Genomic DNA, 20,263 nt, shown 5'->3' with positions numbered 1-20,263 from the left:
AAAGTAAGCCCACCAAAAATAATAAAAATAGGCCTAATGAAAAAAAAATAAGTTATGACCTCATCACCCTCGCAGGCACCTATGTGTCGAAGCAGAGAAATGTGAAACCATGCGTAACGTGTTCTACAATGCCGCTATCCTTTAAAAAAAAAATCTAAAAAAGCTTTATTAGTACCTTTTTAATCGAATAATGAAGATACTACCATATCGTAGTTAAGAACTTCGTAAGATCTTAAAAGGGTTAACTAGGACCGCGCAACTGGGAGGTTAACGTTTAGCAAGAACCAAAAAAAGAATTGTATCGCAAACTTTTACTTACAAAGAAGGAACGCTACTGGCAAATGGAGGGTGACAATACAACAGAACCGTAGCATATTAGAAAAAATCCACCAATTTAGACTGAAAACCACCTATTTACAATACTTTCATCTGTTTCACTGTTTCATATCTTTACTCGTAACCTACACTTTTGCTACACTCGATATTAGATTTATAATGTGTTTTGGAGAAGTTCTACCGGTGGAAGCTTCATGGGTATATTAAGTTGCAAATAACATATGTCCGTTCAATGCTGGGATTTCATGATGGTACATTTCAGTCTGAACATACATCTGGTAGCATACAGCATTCATTTTGACCATTTCGCTCTACCTTTCTAAGATGCAGTTCCCCGCTGTACGAGAAACCGGCCAAAATCAGGAACCCCTTTGGAAAACTCACTCTGTATGTAACGGGAAGAACGAACTTTACCACAGTCCGTTAGGTAAATTCACGCCTCATCAAGGGTAGTAACGAACTTCCACCGATCACCCGCAAGATGACATTCATATAGCCTCCTGCAGTTCCCTTATCGCTCAACCACATAATATTGTTTCAGAGCGTGCACACTGTTCTTGCGAAAGACCGTGAGGAGTGAATCCTTTTGAATGGTGCGGTTAAATATCTACTGCGATGTGCTGCATTTGCTGGCCATCGCACAGTATGTGGGGGATTTTCGGAGATTGTCGTACGCCGAACCATACGTGATACTGGAGAGGTCCTCTTCACGGGAGGCCGGTTTCTAGCTGCTGGCCCCAGGACTCTGTGCCGCATATTTCCGTATTATACAATTCACAGTGGCACGAGCTACAAGAAAATTACGGTACGCACCTCACATATTTCTGCGATGTGCGACGCAATAAACTTTACGTGAGAAAAAGGTAACAATGAATCCTTCCAAGAATTTGTTCAGTTTCGGCGGTATCAGACTACGCTTGATCACAGTGCTCCACTGCATGCTTAACAAGATACTGTTGCTTGCCTCGTGGGAATCTCACGGCGATGAGTTGCGCATGCACGGTACAGTTGTACTCTGAATTCGGCTCAATGTAACTTAAACAACCTCTATACAAACGAAAAACAAAATTAATATAACAAACTTAAACCTTCTGAAACGATTTAGTACGGGAGAAAAATCAATTACTTTTTAATCCATCAACTTTAAATGAATTCGTCTGCTACTACTGTTGATTACAACGTTTATCCACTAAAAGCCACTGTTACTATCTATTACTGGAGTTCAGTAATCTAACGAAATCAGAATTACTAGTCGTAAATCGTTATCCTAATGAACAGAATCTTTCTGAATCTTGTCAGTAGCGAAACATCCTGTATACCAATAAACACAAACACAGATTAAACATGAATTTAATATAAATGACATGCACCATTTAATTACACGAAGTGCTACCTTTAAACGTTTACTTTATTAACTTTTGAAAAATACACTGACCTCGTTTCCACTCTAAATTTAAGTTGAACTGTTGCTTTTGAAAATAATACATTTAAAAGACAAAACATTTTTATAAAGTTGTATACATAGATTAAATTATTCCTTGCAGAACTCTTACTTCACACACAACACTGTACAGTATTTAGCGTTCTTCATACTCATATGTGCTTATTATTATTCTTATTAATTTCATTCAATGAACATAGAATTAATATGCATAATCAGATGACTGAAAAGAACACATCCTGAAAAATAAAATATCTGATTTAGACCACTAGAAAGAAAAATAAAAATAGAAGAGAACTTGCTAGCACTCCACTAAAAATAAACAGTAACATATATAGCCATTACAAGGTGTAATACAATATTTTCATCCGAAAATGTGATAAAATATGACAAATTAAGGTGCGTGCTTGTCTGTAATAAGAAATGTTTCACCAAACACAGTGTTATAAGATAATCGATTTTTAATGGACATGGTGTGACTAAATGATCAAAGTAATACATAAAAATTTTAAGTTTCAATTTGCATCATTGTACAACTGTGGAGTACCTTGCAAACAGTACAAGCTACAGTAAAACTCATTACACAGATCAATTTCCGAGAATATTTTACATGAATTTGATGTATCACTGCACCTATCACCATTTGAGAAACCGAAAGTTCAATCCAATATGGCGGACAGGATGCGTAACATGTGTCGGAGAAGCAGTACTTGATCCAATTTGTTTTGCAATTTGCCCACATTCATGTCCACGAATCCCGATAGGACACTTTGCGAATGTGCCTTGTCAGTTCAGATGAGAGAGGGAGAAGCAACGAAGGATTTGAAATGCGGTTAAAACTTTGTCCACGCCTTTTCAATTTAATTAGAACTTTCATTAAGGACAGGTAATGGCGATACGAAGAATTTCATTTGATTTCCTTCTGATTGGTGAAACTCTACAACCAAGTACACAGAAGGAAACTTAGAACTTCCCATAAGTTGTGAACCTGGTTTAATGTTAAATCCGGACAAGTACTCTCTCAGTTTTCTGCACACAAAGCAAGAACGCATACGCATTTAGGAACAAGAAAGCTGTTACTCTCGCAACAGTCTCAAGGGTTTAGAATTTATTCTGGACATGATTGCACTTTGTGCAGACAGATTAAAACGATTCGTATGGAGTCCGTAGATCGGCTCCCATCACTGCTATTTATCGCTTTCCCGAACGGAGCTCGCTAAGATTTCTCAGCCGATTGGTTTCAATGAGGAAACTCTTGTTTCCAATCACAGGAGATTTGCATTATTTCATTTCAATGATTTAAGCCTATTTACGTGTATGTTGCTTTATAACACATCAAACTTCAGTAGACTTGGAAACCATGCGAATTTAATACTGAAACCAGACATAATAGTTCTATAACATCCGGTTGCAACAGACAGAAAAAATCGGGGGATAAAACCTGTTGTTCAGGCACTTAAGACATATCCCCCCCCCCCAAAAAAAAAAAAAATATCGCTGTTTCTTACAACTATTACTATACCAGTAATCAATTTTAAACCAAAGTTGTACTTGTTCTTACAACTTCCGATTTCAGTTCAAGAATATGACCTGAAATGAAATCTATTCTTGGTATATTCAGTCTATTTTTAAGAAGTTCGTCACCTCCTATGAGCGGTTTCATTCTATAGGAATAATTTTGGAAACGAAAGCGGTGATGAGTTTTCGCTCTATAGGAATAAATATTGGAAACAAACGTATACATTTCAACCATTTTCATTTGTAACAGGAATAAAAGCGAAGAAGGAATTTATTCTTACGGTACATTTGCGTATATATAAACAGTTTTTCGCTATCCATTTCGGTTTTTCACTACGGCGATCAGTGTTAAAAACAGAAATCCTATCAAAATAGCCTGCAAATATATCAGCAACTTCGAAAGTCCTACTGACACTAAACTAGATCCATACTCGTCATTTGTCTACTGAAGAAAGAAAAAAAAATCCCACGATTATGCCCTTTAGACTAAGGGAAATAGATGACGATGGGAGAATGGTGGAATGAGAAAGTGCGAGGAAACGGAAGTACCCCGAGGAAACCCATGGACACGATGTTGTCCATGAAAACCTTACTTGGCTAGGAATCGAACTAGAGACCATACGCACCAGAGGTAAGCGCTCTGCCACTGAACCACCGTGCCCTCATCTACTGCAAAGAACAACTCTTTACCCTACGACTACAAGGTACTGCCATATTTTGTTCAGTAAGATCGCAAAGCTTCTCCTGTCATATTGTGCTTGCGCTAAATCACAACAAAGTTTTAAAAAAGCCACACTACAATCATCAATCGTTACCGAACGCTGTTATCTTTTTCACTGAATAAGCAAGAATCAACCAAAACGGCATGTCCTAAAATAAGATGTTCAGATGTTTTGTATTGTATTTGACTAAAGAAAACTCCAATATCTTTAATATCAGCAATTACTCCAGCTTCGGCTGTCAGAATGAAAATTAAGTAGAATGTTTTCAGATTTTTCAAAATTTGACATTAATAGTATTTCTATACACTCAATGTAATGGCCATATATTTGCAAATTTACAACTTTTGTCTAACACTACGCAGAAATTCAATTTTCATTCATTTATTTACAAACATGCAACAGCCAAAATCCACTATTATATTTCTACCAATGTTGGCATAGCAGTACAATTACGGATTCAATGCAAATTCTCAAAGATGTTTCGATCGTGATTGTACATATATACGTGCTAACTACTCTAAGGGGGTACACGGGAGAGTTTGCAACCATCTGGAGGTTCAACTATACAAAGGGATTTCAACTCAAAATGCGTATGTATATGTACACAAAATGCAGATGTGAACAATGGCAGAAAACAATTAGGGAACCTATGGAACCCATACTATCAGCAAATATCCTAAAGTAATAAAATTGGATGAACACTTTGCTAATTCTCGAAAATACCAGAGAATATACAGCGCCAGAAGTATGCTTGTCGAGAGCAGAGGGGAGAAAGATGAGTTCTGGACTAAAACTGATAGTAATTAACTACTGGGAATATCAAGGAATTGGTTACCTTCATAATGCTTTTGACATTTTTGTTGGAAACAATGCTTTATTACGTTGTTTCAGACTTCTTAAAAGTAGTAAGGTAAGTATCGGATATAATTTATTGGCAGGAATTGTTTAGTACGTCTTCAGATTTGCTACAAAATTCTGCATGGTGAACGTTTACACCTCTTATAAAATAAAAAGCTCAAGTTACAGACACATTTCTTTGATTTATATCTTTAGCTTGGCAACGAAACTGCAATATACTGCCTCAGAAACAAATTATGCTTTTCGCATTATCTACACCAAAACAAAGTTGTCATCTATACATAAGCGGAAATAACTTGCTTTATGGTAAAATCAACGCGGAGTGAAAGAACAACCAAAAGCACACAACCTTTGTCATCAGGGGTGGTCGTGTTTCTATAGTTGCATTCTATGCTGATTGATATCGTATCAAACATGTTCAACAATTCGAAAAAGTGAAATGAAATCTTGAAGTTTTATGTCGCACGGTTATGCCGGCTAGGCTAAAGGAGACGGTGATGATGAGAAATGAAGGAAATGGGAGGAAACGGAAGAACCCTGAGAAATCCCACGTACATGGTGTTTGTCTACCACAAAACTCACTTGGCGCGAGCTGGGATCGAACCAAGGACCCCATGCACCAGAGATGAACGCTCTATCACTGAGTCACTGCGACCCCTTTCACAATTTGAGGAATGATGAACCTTCTATTGGTGACTAAGTGTCAGTTCCATCTCTGCATATACATTTACGAAAACGGATATGAGCTTCCTACACATCTTAGGAACAAAATGACTAAATACGAAATATTAGAAGAAATTTAGGGGAAAAAAAAAACCTTTTTACAAACTAATAGTTTTCACCTTAACAAACTGTAGTTTCAAGGTGTATAACAGAAGAATGCAGAATTCCGAGGAACAATATCTATATTATTAAATCAGGATTAGTTAAATCCTGTTTTGATTAGTTACACGCAATATATATATTTTCAATTTATAAATCGTTTTACATGCAAGACAATCTCAATAAACACTGGAAGTCAGCTTATTTTTCCACTTTCCACGTTTGGAAATATTTTCTCCTATGTTTTTCCAGTTTGCGAATATCTTAAAATGAATGCCCTGTTGTACACTATGAGTAATGAAACGAGGGATTATAGACAAAAAGTTCCATCTTCTCTGGATGCCTCTTCATAGTACAAGTCACACTCGCTCTGCACAGGACGTTAGTCTGTCCTTAATATTATTTAGAACAGCATATGAAAAGTTAATGGTTACATCTTTATTAATTCCTTCTTGTTAACAAAGCCACGCATATTAATGAGAAATTGCTATAAATTAATCGTTTAGTTACGGAATGTTACTAAGCAATGTTACACACAAAATGGTATGGTGTGAATTTAATTTAATTTTTTCGGAAAGAAAATCAATTATTTACGAATTATTTTAGTACTTACTACAAAAAATGGAAATGAAATGAAATGAAATCTTTGAGTTTTACGTCCCACGGTTAGGCTAAAGGAGACGGTGATGATGAGTAATGAATGAAATAATGGAATGAAGAAAGTGGGAGGAAACGGGAGTACCCCGAGAAAACCCACGCACATTGACTGAAAATTATCTACAAATTTCTCTAAAACTATTCAAACCTTTTTCTTTAAAAATTAAGTTTATCTCTAACGAAACTATTTATAAAACAAACAATCAAAACTCGCTCTGAACGATTTTCTGAAGGAAGCCACCTTTTGTAACCGAAATGTTTTAGTTAATATAAGTTTTGATATATTGTAATGAGCAAAACAACTTCTGGTCCATATTATTCTCTTATTTTTTATCAAGGATCACTTCAGAACAAATAAAGCATTTTTTTTTTAAACAAATGTAATTTAAAGAGACGCCTACTTGGAAATTGATACCATAATAAGCACGTAAAGTTTATTAAGGCAAACGCACTGCCACTGAATCCAACTTAGATAAGAAACATTTTATTAACTTTTGAAACTGCATCATTCCTTAATATACAGTAAATAGTTCAGACAGTTCACGCTATATAGTGTTGTAAAAGTATTACCAATAGTGTACAAAAGGTTGTGGGAATAAAATGTCCACTCTGACATCTAGTAGAAACTCATCTTAGCAACACAACGTAGGATGGACTAAGGTAGCACGTTTACCGTCACAAACTCTGTATACGTCCAGCGAACAGGCTGGGGTGCCCCGAAAGTCGGAAAGCAGTGCATCATAAATAACACACAATTACAAATGATTTCTCTTTACGAATTCAAGTTGGGATATTCTGCTGAGCAAGGCGAAAAAAAAAAAAAAAAAACACTTGGGCCAGAAATGGCAAATGAACGCGCCATTGGTTTGTCGAATTTCATTCCGGTGACACAACATTGCAAAATGAGTTGTGTGGCCAGAGACCATCATCATGTTGGGATGAAATCCTCATGAACACATGGAAACGGATCTTCGGGAAAGTGTTCATACCATTACAGACCAGCCAGTCATACACCATACCACTAGTGTTTGACGGCTTCGTGCAATCGATCAGAGGAACAAGCCTCGTGGGTGCCTTACAAATTGACACCGGTCACCAAGAATCACTGTCTCTACGTTGAAGTTTCCCGAGTGTAAGGATAGACGGTCAGGACAATAGTTGGATCTAAAAGGCAGGACAGTTTCCAAAATCTCTAGAAGATAATGCTGATACGGTGATCTATGGTGGGGCTCATCGACCGTGTTTCTCCATCGAAACGAAACTGTCACTGCGGATCGTTATACAGTGTTGGACTATGACCTGCACAGCAATTTCGCCCGTAAGCACCCAGAGATTTTCAAAAGACACAGCGACTTCATTTTGCACAACAATGCAAGGACGAATGTCGCTGAAAGGACATTACAGGATCTTTGTGTGTTTTAATACGATATCTTCCGTTATCTACTGTATTCTCCTGACGTCTCCTCCGGTACCCCAAGTACTTGTTGGAAGGGAAAACCGCTGATAATCCGTTGTAGCTGAGTACAATGTGTAGTTGAGTACTACTTCTCATCGCATCGTAGTCTCCAGACTTCTTTAGCCACGGACTTCAATAGCTAACCTAACGATGGATGTGTGTGTGGTTGCAGACAACGACTGTTTTAATTAACCAGCTATTGTGGTTTTTATTATTTTAGTTTGTTGTGGACATTTCATTCGCACGAACCTGATAGTATATATTGTATCAGCAAAGTTCCACATTTTCATGTATTTGAAGCTAATTGGATTTTTGTTTTAATATACAGGGTTGGCGATCTGCAAGTTATATTCCGAAATTAGCAGCTATAACTTTAGAAAAAGTGAAGCAAAGGGTTCTACTAAATGCACTCTACGCTTTCCTAAACTGCTTTTACGGTTTGGAAATAGCCCTTATGAAGAATGAAGGAATATTCACTCATTTTGAGGTTTTCTGCGCGAACAGCACAAACTAGATAAATGTAAATGAATATTGTTTATAGTTATCTGCTCACGATTTGAATACTAAATGTTTCAGAAGAAGAAGAAAAAAATGAGTTTTCAGCGATTTTTAAAACAAACGAAATTTCATATTTAATATGAACATATTACAATTCACATTACAGAAGAGAAAGTTTCGCGATTGGCAAATAGTGACACTTATATTTTGCTTTAAGCAGAGCTTACGAAATTTTGCATCATATTGAACAATAGACTAAGTGTTGTCTACGAGTAGAATGATTACTTAATATTTTTGAATAGTAAATTATATGTAGGTGGGCGAAGATTGATTATAACATAAGCACATGTTGTTCACTTAGGAATTGGCAGATATTATTCTGGCTAAACAAGTTTCTGATGGAAGATAAAATTATACGAAGAATCGAAGAAATTGTAATTCATTGACAGAGAGGTAATTTGCGTTCATTTAAAGGCGATTAAGTGTTTTTGGGTTTTACGTTAACACAGAGTATAGATCTTTTTTATGAGGAGATGAAGCTAGTGGGAGTTTGATTTATTTGATCTTTTTCATTCTAATAACAGGTGAATGTTATTGTATCTTATTAAGATTCAGTTAAGCGTTACATGTGGTAGGCGCCACTGTAAGTAGCACAAATCTCTGCTGTTAAATTAAGCAACAACAATTACATCAAACTCTATTCCACAAAACAATCTATTTGAATGCAACTTATTTTAGCTTTGGAACTACTTCTATAAAATAAAAGACAAATTCTGACCAAAGAATATACTATCTAATGAACAACAGCTTTACAGTTTCGACAAAGTGTCTTTGCAAAATGAATTAAATCTAAAATGAATTACATCTTCTAAGTTTTACGTCCCACGGTTATGCCAGTCAGGCTAAAGGAGACGATGATGATGAGAAATGAATGAAATTGTAGAATGAACGAAGTAGGAGGAAACGGGAGAACGCCGAGAAAAACCCCGCACATGGTGTTTGTCCACTACAAAGCTCACTTGGCGCGAGCTGGGATCGAACCAAGGACCCCATGCACCAGAGGTGAACGCTCTACCACTGAGCCACCGCGGGCCCAAAAAAGTATCTTTGCCTTGATCACACACATTAATAAGTCTGATAAGGGGGAAGATATTTTGCCGAAACTATAACACTATTATTTATTAGATAATACGTGCTTTGGTCAGAATATATCTTTTATTCTATACAAGAATTTATATTCTCTGTTACGGTCAAACTATATAAGAATGATCCGAAAACCACTAAATTACCTTTCAGTGAATATAAATTACTTTACCGTCAATTAATTACAATTTCTTCTATTGATCACTTCAAACTCTTCGCATATTTTTATCTTCCATCAGGAAGTTGTTTACACACACACACACATACAAAAAAAAAAAAAAAAAAAAAAAAACTGCCTATTTCGAAGTTTACAATATGTGCTTATTTTTGTAAGTAATCTCAGCTCTCATACATAAAATTCACTATTCAACAACTAACGTCTTATACATGATTTATTGTTTATCTAAATTAATCGAAATTACTTTGGTATTAACACACTACTTTCAACACAGTGGTATTCAAACGTGCTCCTTGCCAGTTAAAATAGTGTTATGTGACAAATAAATAAGCTGATTAAATAAAATATTTTTTTTCTTTTTTTGGTTTCTATCCCTTTTATATTTATTTTCAGTTATGTTTCAAACTCAGTCAGTGTGTCTGAAACGTTAAAAAATAAAATACGAATAGAAAGCAAAAAAAAAAAAAAAAAAAAGTTTATTTAGAGATATCTCCGTGAAAATTGTGAGACGTACAGGGTGTTACAAAAATGTATCACAGTATTTAGGGAACATATTTCTCACATCAAAATAAGAAAAAAAAAATCATATAAACCTGTGCTAAAAAGTGTATAGTTTCGGAGTTATAGGGTGCCGAAAACGTGAAACAAGTGACTTTTTAAAGTTCATAGCTCCACTACTATAGAACCTATCGTATTCGGATCAAGACATCACTGAGGAATTCCTATGTGAACTATCCAAATATCCATGTTTAAGAATGCTCCAATACTTCCATACCATTTTTAGAGAAGTAGGAGGAGAGTGATCAAGTACTCCCAAACAGCCTCTCTAAAAATTGGTGTGCATGCACTGGAGCATTCTTAAACATGGATATTTGGATAGTTCACATACTAGTTCCTCAGTGATGCTTTGACCCAACAGTCCTACGGTCGATCCTACAGGAACTATGGACCTTTAAAATTCCTCTTTTCACGTTTTCGGCACCCTATAACTACAAAACTATGCACTTACGACCACAGGTCCATATGAACTTTTTTTTCTTATTTTGATGAGAGGTAATCTATTCCCAAAATATTGCGACAAATTTTTGTTAACACCCTATTTAATTAAGTTGACTGTTTAATTGACATTAACATCTTTCTTCGTCTTTCGCATCATTTACTGAGTCTTTCCCTACAAATCGCACAATTGGTCACGCTTGTTAAATTACACTATGCTATGCCAAAGTCATATATATATACAAACACATCCACTTTCGGCCTTTTTCTAATTATCAAAAAATAAGTGACTTATCTATCCTAGTTAATTATCCAGTACGTTACTCATCAAAACAACACCGACAACGTTTGGGAGGTGATTCCTGACACCAAGATAAGACAAGAAGTATAAATCACTCATGGTGCACAAATGCCTCCTTTCGGAGTTATAGGCTGCCGAAAACATGAAAAAATGAAACTTAAAGATCCATGGCTCCAAAAACTATGGAACATACCATAGTCGGGTCAAGGCTTCACTTAGGAACTAATATGTATGCTATCCAAAAATACATGTTTCAGAATCCTAAGGTACTCACAAAGCAATTTTTATAGAGGGTTTGGCTACAAGCATATAATTTGAAGTGCTCTCCAATTACCTCTATAAATATTGTTGCGGAAGTATCACAGGATTCTGAAACTTGGATATTTGGATAGAGTACATGCTAGTTGTTAAGTCCCATGTCTTGACCCCCACTACGGTAGGTCCCATAGTTGTGGAGCTATGGACCTTTCAAGTTCATTTTTTCATGTTTTTGGTAGCCTATAACTCCGAAAGCAAGCATTTGTGCACCCAGGATGGTTTATAGTATTGTCGTATCTTGATGTCAGGAATCACCTCCCAAACGTCGTCGGTATTGTTTTGAAACACCCTGTATAGGGCGACTATAACTGAACGGAAAAATTCTACTTATCCCTCAGAACGAAATAGGTTCTATAAAAACGCACGAGAAAACAATTTATACGAAAATGCAACGTTTCTCGTGGCATACGTCCAGACTAATATCAAATTCTTGCCACACAACCATATTTGAATTAGAAGGCAATAGCTACACCACGTTGTAAAAATGAAATGAAATCTTTAAGTTTAACGTCCCACGGTTATGCCGGTTAGGCTAAAGGAGACGGTGATAATGAGAAATGAGTGAAATGGTGGAATGAAGAAAGTGGGAGGAAACGGGAGAACCCCGAGAAAACCCACGAGCACGGTTTGTCCACCACAAAGTCCACACGGAGCGAGCTGGGATCGAACCAGGGACCCCAAGCACCGGAGGTGAACGCTCTACCACTGAGCCACCGCGCCCCGTACACCACGTTGTAAAATCAAACATTTTGAGGCACTGACAGTAAATTTTACACACCTGCATATGAAATAATCAAAGGGGTAAGGTCGGGTGACTGGTTGGTCATTTTGGATTTGCTTCCTCATTATAGGGTGTCTACTAAAATTCCAAAATGAAATTTCGTGACCTTTTCTTCACCAAATCATAAAATTTCCCAACATTTTCAAGAGCAAATTTGAGTGCGAATTAGGCTGACTTTTCATCCATGCGATAGAAACGTACTTTGCTTGCGATTTGGTAGCGTCTAAAGCCGACCATAGACATTTTAGGTGGTGAATTTTGACGTTTTATAGAACTAAATTTTCAAATCTGTACTTACATTTGTACATTTAAAAAAAATCGTGACCCAAAAGTTAAATTTCGTGACTTTTTCGTGACTTTCATGACCTTTTTCTGATTTCGTGACTTTTTTGTGACATTCGTGAGTTTCGTGACCGATAGACACCCTGTATTATCAACAGTACGACCAATCCAACAGTGTGTCACATGCTCGTTCAAAAATCTATGGACTTTCTTGTTCAAGTGGGATGAATAGTAATTAAGATCCGAATTCGTAGATATTTGTGAATCGTGTGCGGATATATATCCCTTTGCACTGTTCTAATCTAATTTGCCCTAAGTAATTCCATTCTAATACTGCACATGCCTTCTCCTGACTGCTTTTAACAACTACAATCCCTGACCAAGAGACAAGAATTATGTTATATATATATAAAAAAAGTCGAATGTGTGTCCTTTATAGAAGTCCATACCTTTAGAATGGTATACTTTAACTGTCGAGAAGAGATCTGTCTTTTCGATAAAATCGACTCCTCGTACCTTGAAAAAAATGTATTTTATAAGCGATGTTGTATTTTTTGATACACGATTACTTTTCCCAACTGCAAATTGCATACACTAAGTTCTCCTATCCATCAATTACTTCATGTATGTTTCTATAATGAATGGTTTCTTCGTGATCGGTGCATAAAGTTTATCTGCTCATTTGTAATAACCATGTACATGTTTATTTTACAGACTTATGTTGACTGTAAGTAGCTCTCTTCTTTATTCTCCAAAGTGTAATTTCATCTGTTTGAAACAAATACAGCAGTAACAATTCATTTTGGACTATACATAATTAGGAAGTTTAATCGGATGAATTATGTTAACCCGTATTAAAGGGGAAAAGTAATGAAATCGCTCAGCAAAAATTCTAGGAATGATCCAAAAAATGCATCAAAAGATTGTGATCTTGGCCAATAATTAGTTTTTGGATAAAGGGACAAATTTTTGATGGGCCCCTAAATCGAGTTTTCGTAATTTTTTACAGAATAAACACATCATACTGAGTTAAGTGATAGTTTGGGTTTGGCTACACTATATGTAGTTCTCCTGATATAAGGCGTACAAGGAAACTTCTGATTGAAATATGTTGAATCTTTGGATCCAAAAATAATGATAATTATCCTCTAGTGCAAGAACAAAGGAATAATTTACCTCGACGATGAGAAAAGTAAAGACGATACAGCACATGTAATAAAAGGAAAGAAAACGATTGGAACTAGTGCAAGGAAGTCTCCAGTAATAAACCATTACTGACATCAAAAAATCGTACTGAAAGCAGAAAAGCAACGGTTCTTTAACAACTTTGTGTAGAACAGTTGTGTACGGATCGGAAACACGAATAGACTGGAAAATGCGAAAAGAAATACTGAAGGCGTCTGAGCCGATTCAAAAGGCTTTTCTGTGCATGACGGGCAGAAATGACAGTAAGAGAAGCACATTAAAAGAAACGAATTGAAATTAAGCCATTCTGCAGATCATACGGAAAAGAAGAATAAGCATTTAATTCGTCATTCAGAAAGAACTAACGTTCTGCTGCGTAAGAGATTTGACGGTAAAAAGACTAAGAAAAGAGTATCTGGACGACCATACCAGCAAATCAAACTTGTATAAATATATCAAGATGTAAACTTCAACGTTCACCACTACCTGTCTGTTGGGGAAAGAAGTAGAAAATCCGGGAAATCTCATTTATTTGGAGTTTCGATTAAGACAATTCGAACACAGAAATATCAGAAAATAATGTTCTTTCCGCGTCCTGAGTTTTTTTCAATACATTAGACGTTGTTAATCAACTGACCCTAACGACCTACTGACCTCATCTGCGTTTGGGAAATTTAAAATAACTGGTTATCAACTCATTCTGCTGTAACGTAGATCGTACAAACCGCCTTGTAAACTGCCTTCAAATTTTAAGCATTGCCAAGAGTTCAGTGGATTGAAGAACTGGAGGTAAGATTTCAGTTCGTGTATATCGAAGGAAAATGCAAGCGTACTAGAAGGGCTGCACATCATTTTTTTAAACATCATTCATAAATCATATGCATGAGGCAAGAAATCAACAAGACGCTAAGTAAATGATTAAAGTTTTCTATCGGGAATTGGGAAAAAATAAGACTAAGCGTAAAAGAAGTTAGTTTACTCCTATCGTTTGTGATACTCTGACTTTCACTTCCTTTTCCGGCTTACCTATCCGATCACGGTTCAAATACAATTATGCTGAAGAAGTTAATTATTTGCATTCTTAGATTCTGATTTAGTAATTCAATGTAATAATAGACCTATTTTACTATTCTTAGCGAAGGAAACCATAGCTAAATTACACCAAAATTGAACCGTATTACAGTTTATTTCAATTAAAGGCACGGAATGCACCACTATTTCAGACTCAGATCAGATGCAAAAGATGAAGAAAGAGTGTATTCGTATCTGTCAATGGAGTCATTAGCTCTGTAAGAAAGAAGGGGAAAAACGAGGAGGGGGTAACGTGGTTTTCCTCCATGTTAGTTTTCCATAATTAATAATTATTAAATTTGAATGCAAGTAAGTACAAGATAATTTATTTGAAGCGAAGGTTATTTGATTCCTTAACTATAAAATAAATCTTTCAAACATTTCATGTTGTAACAAAAATTTTTGGTATTAGTATCAGACACAGCCACTGTGTTCGTTAGTACTTTACATTTACCATTAACACTAGCTCAAATATAATGGTGCTCAACTACGATAAATCGATCTCTGAGACATTTATAGCAAATTCTAGATTATTCATGACAACTCGGTATCAGGATAACCAAATATTATATATATATATATATATATATATATATATATATATATATATATATATATATATATATATATATATATATATATATATATATATATATATATATATATATATATATATATATATATATATATAACACGAAATTATTTTTTTAATACGAAAAAAAAAAATATACGTATAAACATGTTAAGTCATGACAATATCTACGAGGGGGAAGTCCGAAAATAAGTTTTCGCTCTTGTTTTTCCCAGTGTTTTGGGACACCCAAGGAATCTCGCACCCAGTGACTTCCATCTACTTCCGGCTTTGAAGAAAACTCTCGGTGGCAGGCGAAGTCACAGAAGCTGTTCGACGCTTCTTCCGTATGCAGCGCCCTGAATTTTTCCTGGAAGGGTTTTTGAGGCTTATAGACCGGTATGACAAATGTCTCAATGTATGTGGTACTGACGTGGAAAATTAAGATACGTCTGATCTTGAATGTCACACGCTATTTTTGGTGTTGTATCCCTACTTCTACCCACATTCGCCTGAGGAATCTTATTTTTGGACTCCCCATCTCTACTAATCTATACTTTTGCTCAATTGGAAAACTAGAACACGTTCTGCAAAAATTGTATAAACGTAAACTTCATATACTAGTACAGCGATAGGTTGTTTTTTAACATGCACTTCACGGTACTATTGCTGCTGTTTCGTGGCTGAACATACTCTAATATTTTGTCATGACAAATACAAAGTAGTTAATGATTACGTACTTTGAAAAAGTTTGCATGAGTAATATTGAGTTTGTTGTACTTGCATTCAAATTTAATTATGATGACCTTCAAACGGAGGAGAATCACGTTCTGATGTTCTTTAATGTGCAATTTATTAAACACGTGTGTACAACCGTGCAAAATAAAATTATATATATAAGGAGAATGCAAGCAATGTGAATCCATGGCAATAAAAAGGTTCTTGGTCATATTTGTTTATTCCATTTCAGCCAGACAACCTTCGGCAGTAATTATGCTGCACACAATTCAGTCTTTCTGTAGCTTCATTACTCTTCGTTTAAATGCCAAATTACTGATGTCTTCATTATAAAATTTATAATTCCATTGTGCTTTCTTCAGGTTTGACTACTGTGTGTTTATAAAGAAAGAGCGAACTCTTCTAGATCCTTCGGCTCCCACGAAATCATGCTACCGTTTTTTTTTTTTTTTTCCCTGACTTTTAGATGCTGAGATGAGTTATCCAAAATCTAAAGTTCATTACTTATTTTCTGTCCCTAGTTTAAAAAAAAACAGTACGTAGCGAAAATACACACTCACTCACTCACTTACTCTCTCTCTCTGTCTATTAATATATATTTTTTCTTTCTTATATAACGTAAAATAAATGACCAGGATGTTAAACCACCAAAAAAAAATATACAAACTTATTTAAAATGGTTCATATTAATAATACTCGTGAAAGTGTACAGGGCGTTATAAAAATGTATCACAATATTTAGGGAACATATTTCTCACATCAAAATAAGAAAAAAAAAATCATATAAACCTGTGCTCAAAAGTGTATAGTTTCGGAGTTATAGAGTGCCGAAAACGTGAAACAAGTGAATATTAAAAGTTTATAGCTCCACTACTATGGAATCTATCGTAGTCGGGTCAAGACATCACTGAGGAGCTGATATGTGAACTATCCAAATATCCATGTTTAAGAATGCTCCAATACTTGCACACCAATTTTTAGAAAGGTAGGAGGAGAGTGATCGAGTACTCCCAAACAGCCTCTCTAAAAATGATTGTTCAAGTACCGGAAGTTCTGAAAGATGGATATTTGGGTAGTTCACATACTAGTTCCTCAGTGATGACTTGACTCGACTACGACAGGTCCTATAATAGTGAAACTATGGACCTTTAAAGTTAATTTTTTTTTTACATTTTCGGCACCCTATAACTACGAAACTATGCCCTTCCGACCACAAGCCAACATGAACTTTTTTTTTCTGATTTTGATGTGAAGAATCTATTAAAAAAATATTGTAACACCCTAATAAACATACATATATATCTAAAGTTCCTTGATGGAATTCACTCGTTTGTTTTCAAAACTGAATGCTCAACTTTAGTCGCTTATCGAAAAGAGACTCCGCTCTGGAAATTCAGTGAAAGAATTATTGATAAAATAGGTTGATTAAAGGAGTTAGTGTCAACACTTTTGAATAGAAGTTTAAAAGAATTTGAGAAAGGCATCAGAGGGTCCCCATTACAACCCAAATTTTGACCAATTTTCAGGATCCAAGGAGCTTACTTGTTTGTGAAGTTCTCTTATTTCCCTTTCTATGAATTTCTATGCTGCACTGGAATTAACACCATGGGTAAAATGACTTAATCTAAGCAAAATCTACGTATAAGTTGACGTCGATGGATATTTGTTCAGGCGTAACTAAGTTGATCATACCATTCTGATTTCCTGACACACCATGAAATCTTCCAAAATATTATACGGCGCAATGTAAAACCTGCGATTACTGTTTCGTGTTTTATAATTTGATTTTGAAACAGAATACTACTCTTTTGATAAAGGTAGTAATTTGACGACATGTTCGTGGGAGTAGAAATGGAATAAACAAATATCGTATATTTTCAAACATTAGAATTGTTGTTTGTAAAAAGCTAAAATTAAATTGAAGTAGTGTTGGAAATCCATTATTCTATATACCACCACCCTAGAAAATTTCCTGCGGTCACCTCGTCTGAAACAGGCAGTGCAGAATGCAGAAGATGAAAAGCGGAGCGGAGCCCATGCAGAGAGCGAGAGGACAGGAGAGGAGCTACAACAGAGAGCTAAACATTGTTGGAGAAAAGTCTACCTGGAGTTTAGGCTGACAGAGGCGAGACTTGCTGTGGTCAGACACACGTCGAATCGGGGATGAATGCTGGCTGTGTCCCTCCTCCGGCTGCAACTGGCCCCCACCGGCGTTAGTAGTGGCTGGGTCACCGACTGTTATTGGTTGTTCTTCTATCTGGTTCACTGTAGCAGGAACGGGCTGAGAATGGGACAGGGGTTCGGTGCCGTATGGCAGGGAGATCTTGCGCACACGCTCTAGGGGGGCTAAAGAGGACGCATCAAGCGGGTGTGCACTTGGTGCGGTGGACATGTGTGGTTGACGCACGGTTGTTGCATCCAGTGAGGGTGTGGTTTGTGTGGCTTTGTGTGGTGGAAAAGTTGAGGCGCTTGGCTGTGGAATTTGTCCATCTATAGTGCTAACGCCACTCATGGGAGGAGAGACGGGTTCTATTTGATTGGAATAAAGCATTAAAGTGGGTGCTTCAGACTGAGGAAGGGCAGATGTCGACGGAATGGGTGTTAGAGCAGGTGTGGGGACTGGTGTCGACGGAGGCGCGGGTGTTGGAACTGGGGTTAATGCTGGTGACGGACAATGCACGGGGGATACTCCTGGAATAGGTGATGCTAATGCAACCTGTGCACCCTCGCCAACATGCTGCGTGATTAATGGCGTGATTGGTTGGACTACGCCAGTGGAGGGATGAGAAGGGGCTGGTACAGAGGATGGAAAGACTGGTCCAGAAGGCGGGACCCCGTAAGGTGATGGCTGGATGATCACAACAGATGGGGGTTCCCCAGGCTGTGGCGTGGGGATGGACGACGGTCGGTTGGCAACTACAGCAACACTAGAAGCGGGGTATGAGGGTTGAGAGGAAGAAGAAGAGCCAAGCAAAGCTACGGAAGGCGCTACTACAGGGGCGTGAACAGAAGCACAAGGCATCCCTTCGTAACTTACGTGACCCACTCCCGCAGGAACTGAAGAGCTTCTCGACGCATCACCACCTTGCGACATCACAGCATTACTAGGCACTGACGATTCATGCAAAGAGACAGGCAGCTGGTAGCTTGCAAGGGGAGGAGCCGGCTGAGGGGACGTGGACTGAGAAACCACAGAAGGGACTGGGAGAGGAACTTGCGACATACTCGATTCCCCTGTGCTAGTCTTTTCGACGGCTAAGCTAGTGGCCGAAGGATCAGCAGAGGTCGAAGCAACAGGTAAAGACTGGCCCTGAGAAGAAAGGTTGGCCACCGTGGCAGAGGACTGAGGAACATGGCAGAAGACGGTCTGGGAACTGGAATGCGGGTGGGCGTGCGGATGAGCGGAAAGTGTCGTGACGTTGCTGGCCACGGTAGGCTGTTGTCCTGTGATAGGGTTAATTAGACCAGGAGCTGAAATGGCACCGTAAGGTGTCTGCATCAAATTGTGAACCTGCCCCATCATGGTCATGCTACTGCAGGGTACAGTCACTGTCGAACCTGAGGAGGAAACCAAACTGCATGAGGTCACCACAATTCCTCCAGGGACATTGAAGGCGATAGACCCTGACGGCAACATTCCTGCTGCACTCAGTGTCCCTGCAGTGGAGTACGTGGAATACGGAGTGGGAGCCATCAATGTTAAAGAAGAGCTAGAATGCGCTGTGTCCAAGGCTCCTACCTGCGGAGTCTGCTGTTGGGCGGCAGGAAGTGGGACTCCTGCGGCCGCGGCTGCAGCAGCAACTTGAGCTGCTACTTGGGCCTGGACACTGGCTACCTGCGCCGGATAGCCGGTGGCCATGTACAGCTGCTGCGTCTGTGGAAAGCCACTCTGGTAGAGAGGTTGGAAGGCCCCTGGAACACTAGCCACATAGCCCTGGCTTCCGGGCAACTGCGCTTGAGGAGCAAATCCAGGCATTGCAGCTACTGGCTGGAACACTTGCTGAAGATGAGGAGCTCCCTGACTAGGAGGAGGAAACGCTACTTGCAGTGTTGGCTGCTGAATCACTGGAGTTACGAAACCAGGAGCATAAAACTGGTGTTGTGATGGCTGTAAAGATGATAATAATACTTATTATTTTCTTTTTAATGTTTTAAATCATTCGAAGTTAAATTTCTAATATTTTCCTTTTTTTAAGAAAAAAAGTGCCAATAAAACAAAAAGCAATATTAAAATTTGGAGATTTTAAGCTGTAAATTTTATCATCATGTTTCCGTGTATTTCTCAGCTAAAACATATCCACACTTCTACCATTCTACTCACTAGACCTTCTAGGATGCTATTATGCACTCCAAGTTTTAACAGTGCTATTTGTTTTGGCCACTTTGGAACA

General features: G+C 37.5%; 1 protein-coding gene across 10 annotated transcripts in view; it reads right to left on the bottom strand.

Moving 5' to 3' along the window:
* Positions 1-20,263, bottom strand: part of Wnk (Wnk kinase) — a 297,369-nt gene that overhangs the window by 105,776 nt on the left and 171,330 nt on the right. For 6 of the 10 annotated variants that reach the window (XM_081766830.1, XM_081766829.1, XM_081766833.1 and 3 more), the window contains one exon: positions 17,977-19,980. The exons of 2 other annotated variants lie outside the window; for them this stretch is intronic. In XM_081766830.1, the coding sequence (XP_081622956.1) occupies positions 17,977-19,980 (2,004 nt within the window). The remainder of the gene's footprint in view (positions 1-17,976; positions 19,981-20,263) is intronic. 2 more of the 10 variants (XM_081766834.1, XM_081766835.1) reach the window with 2 other exon arrangements.

This window comes from Thermobia domestica, chromosome 7 (genome assembly GCF_964235325.1).
Source record: "Thermobia domestica chromosome 7, izTheDome1.hap1.1, whole genome shotgun sequence".
In the NCBI taxonomy this organism is placed as follows: domain Eukaryota; kingdom Metazoa; phylum Arthropoda; class Insecta; order Zygentoma; family Lepismatidae; genus Thermobia; species Thermobia domestica.
The sequence above is the reverse complement of the archived record's forward strand: the minus strand, read 5'-3'. Positions and strand labels throughout refer to the sequence as shown.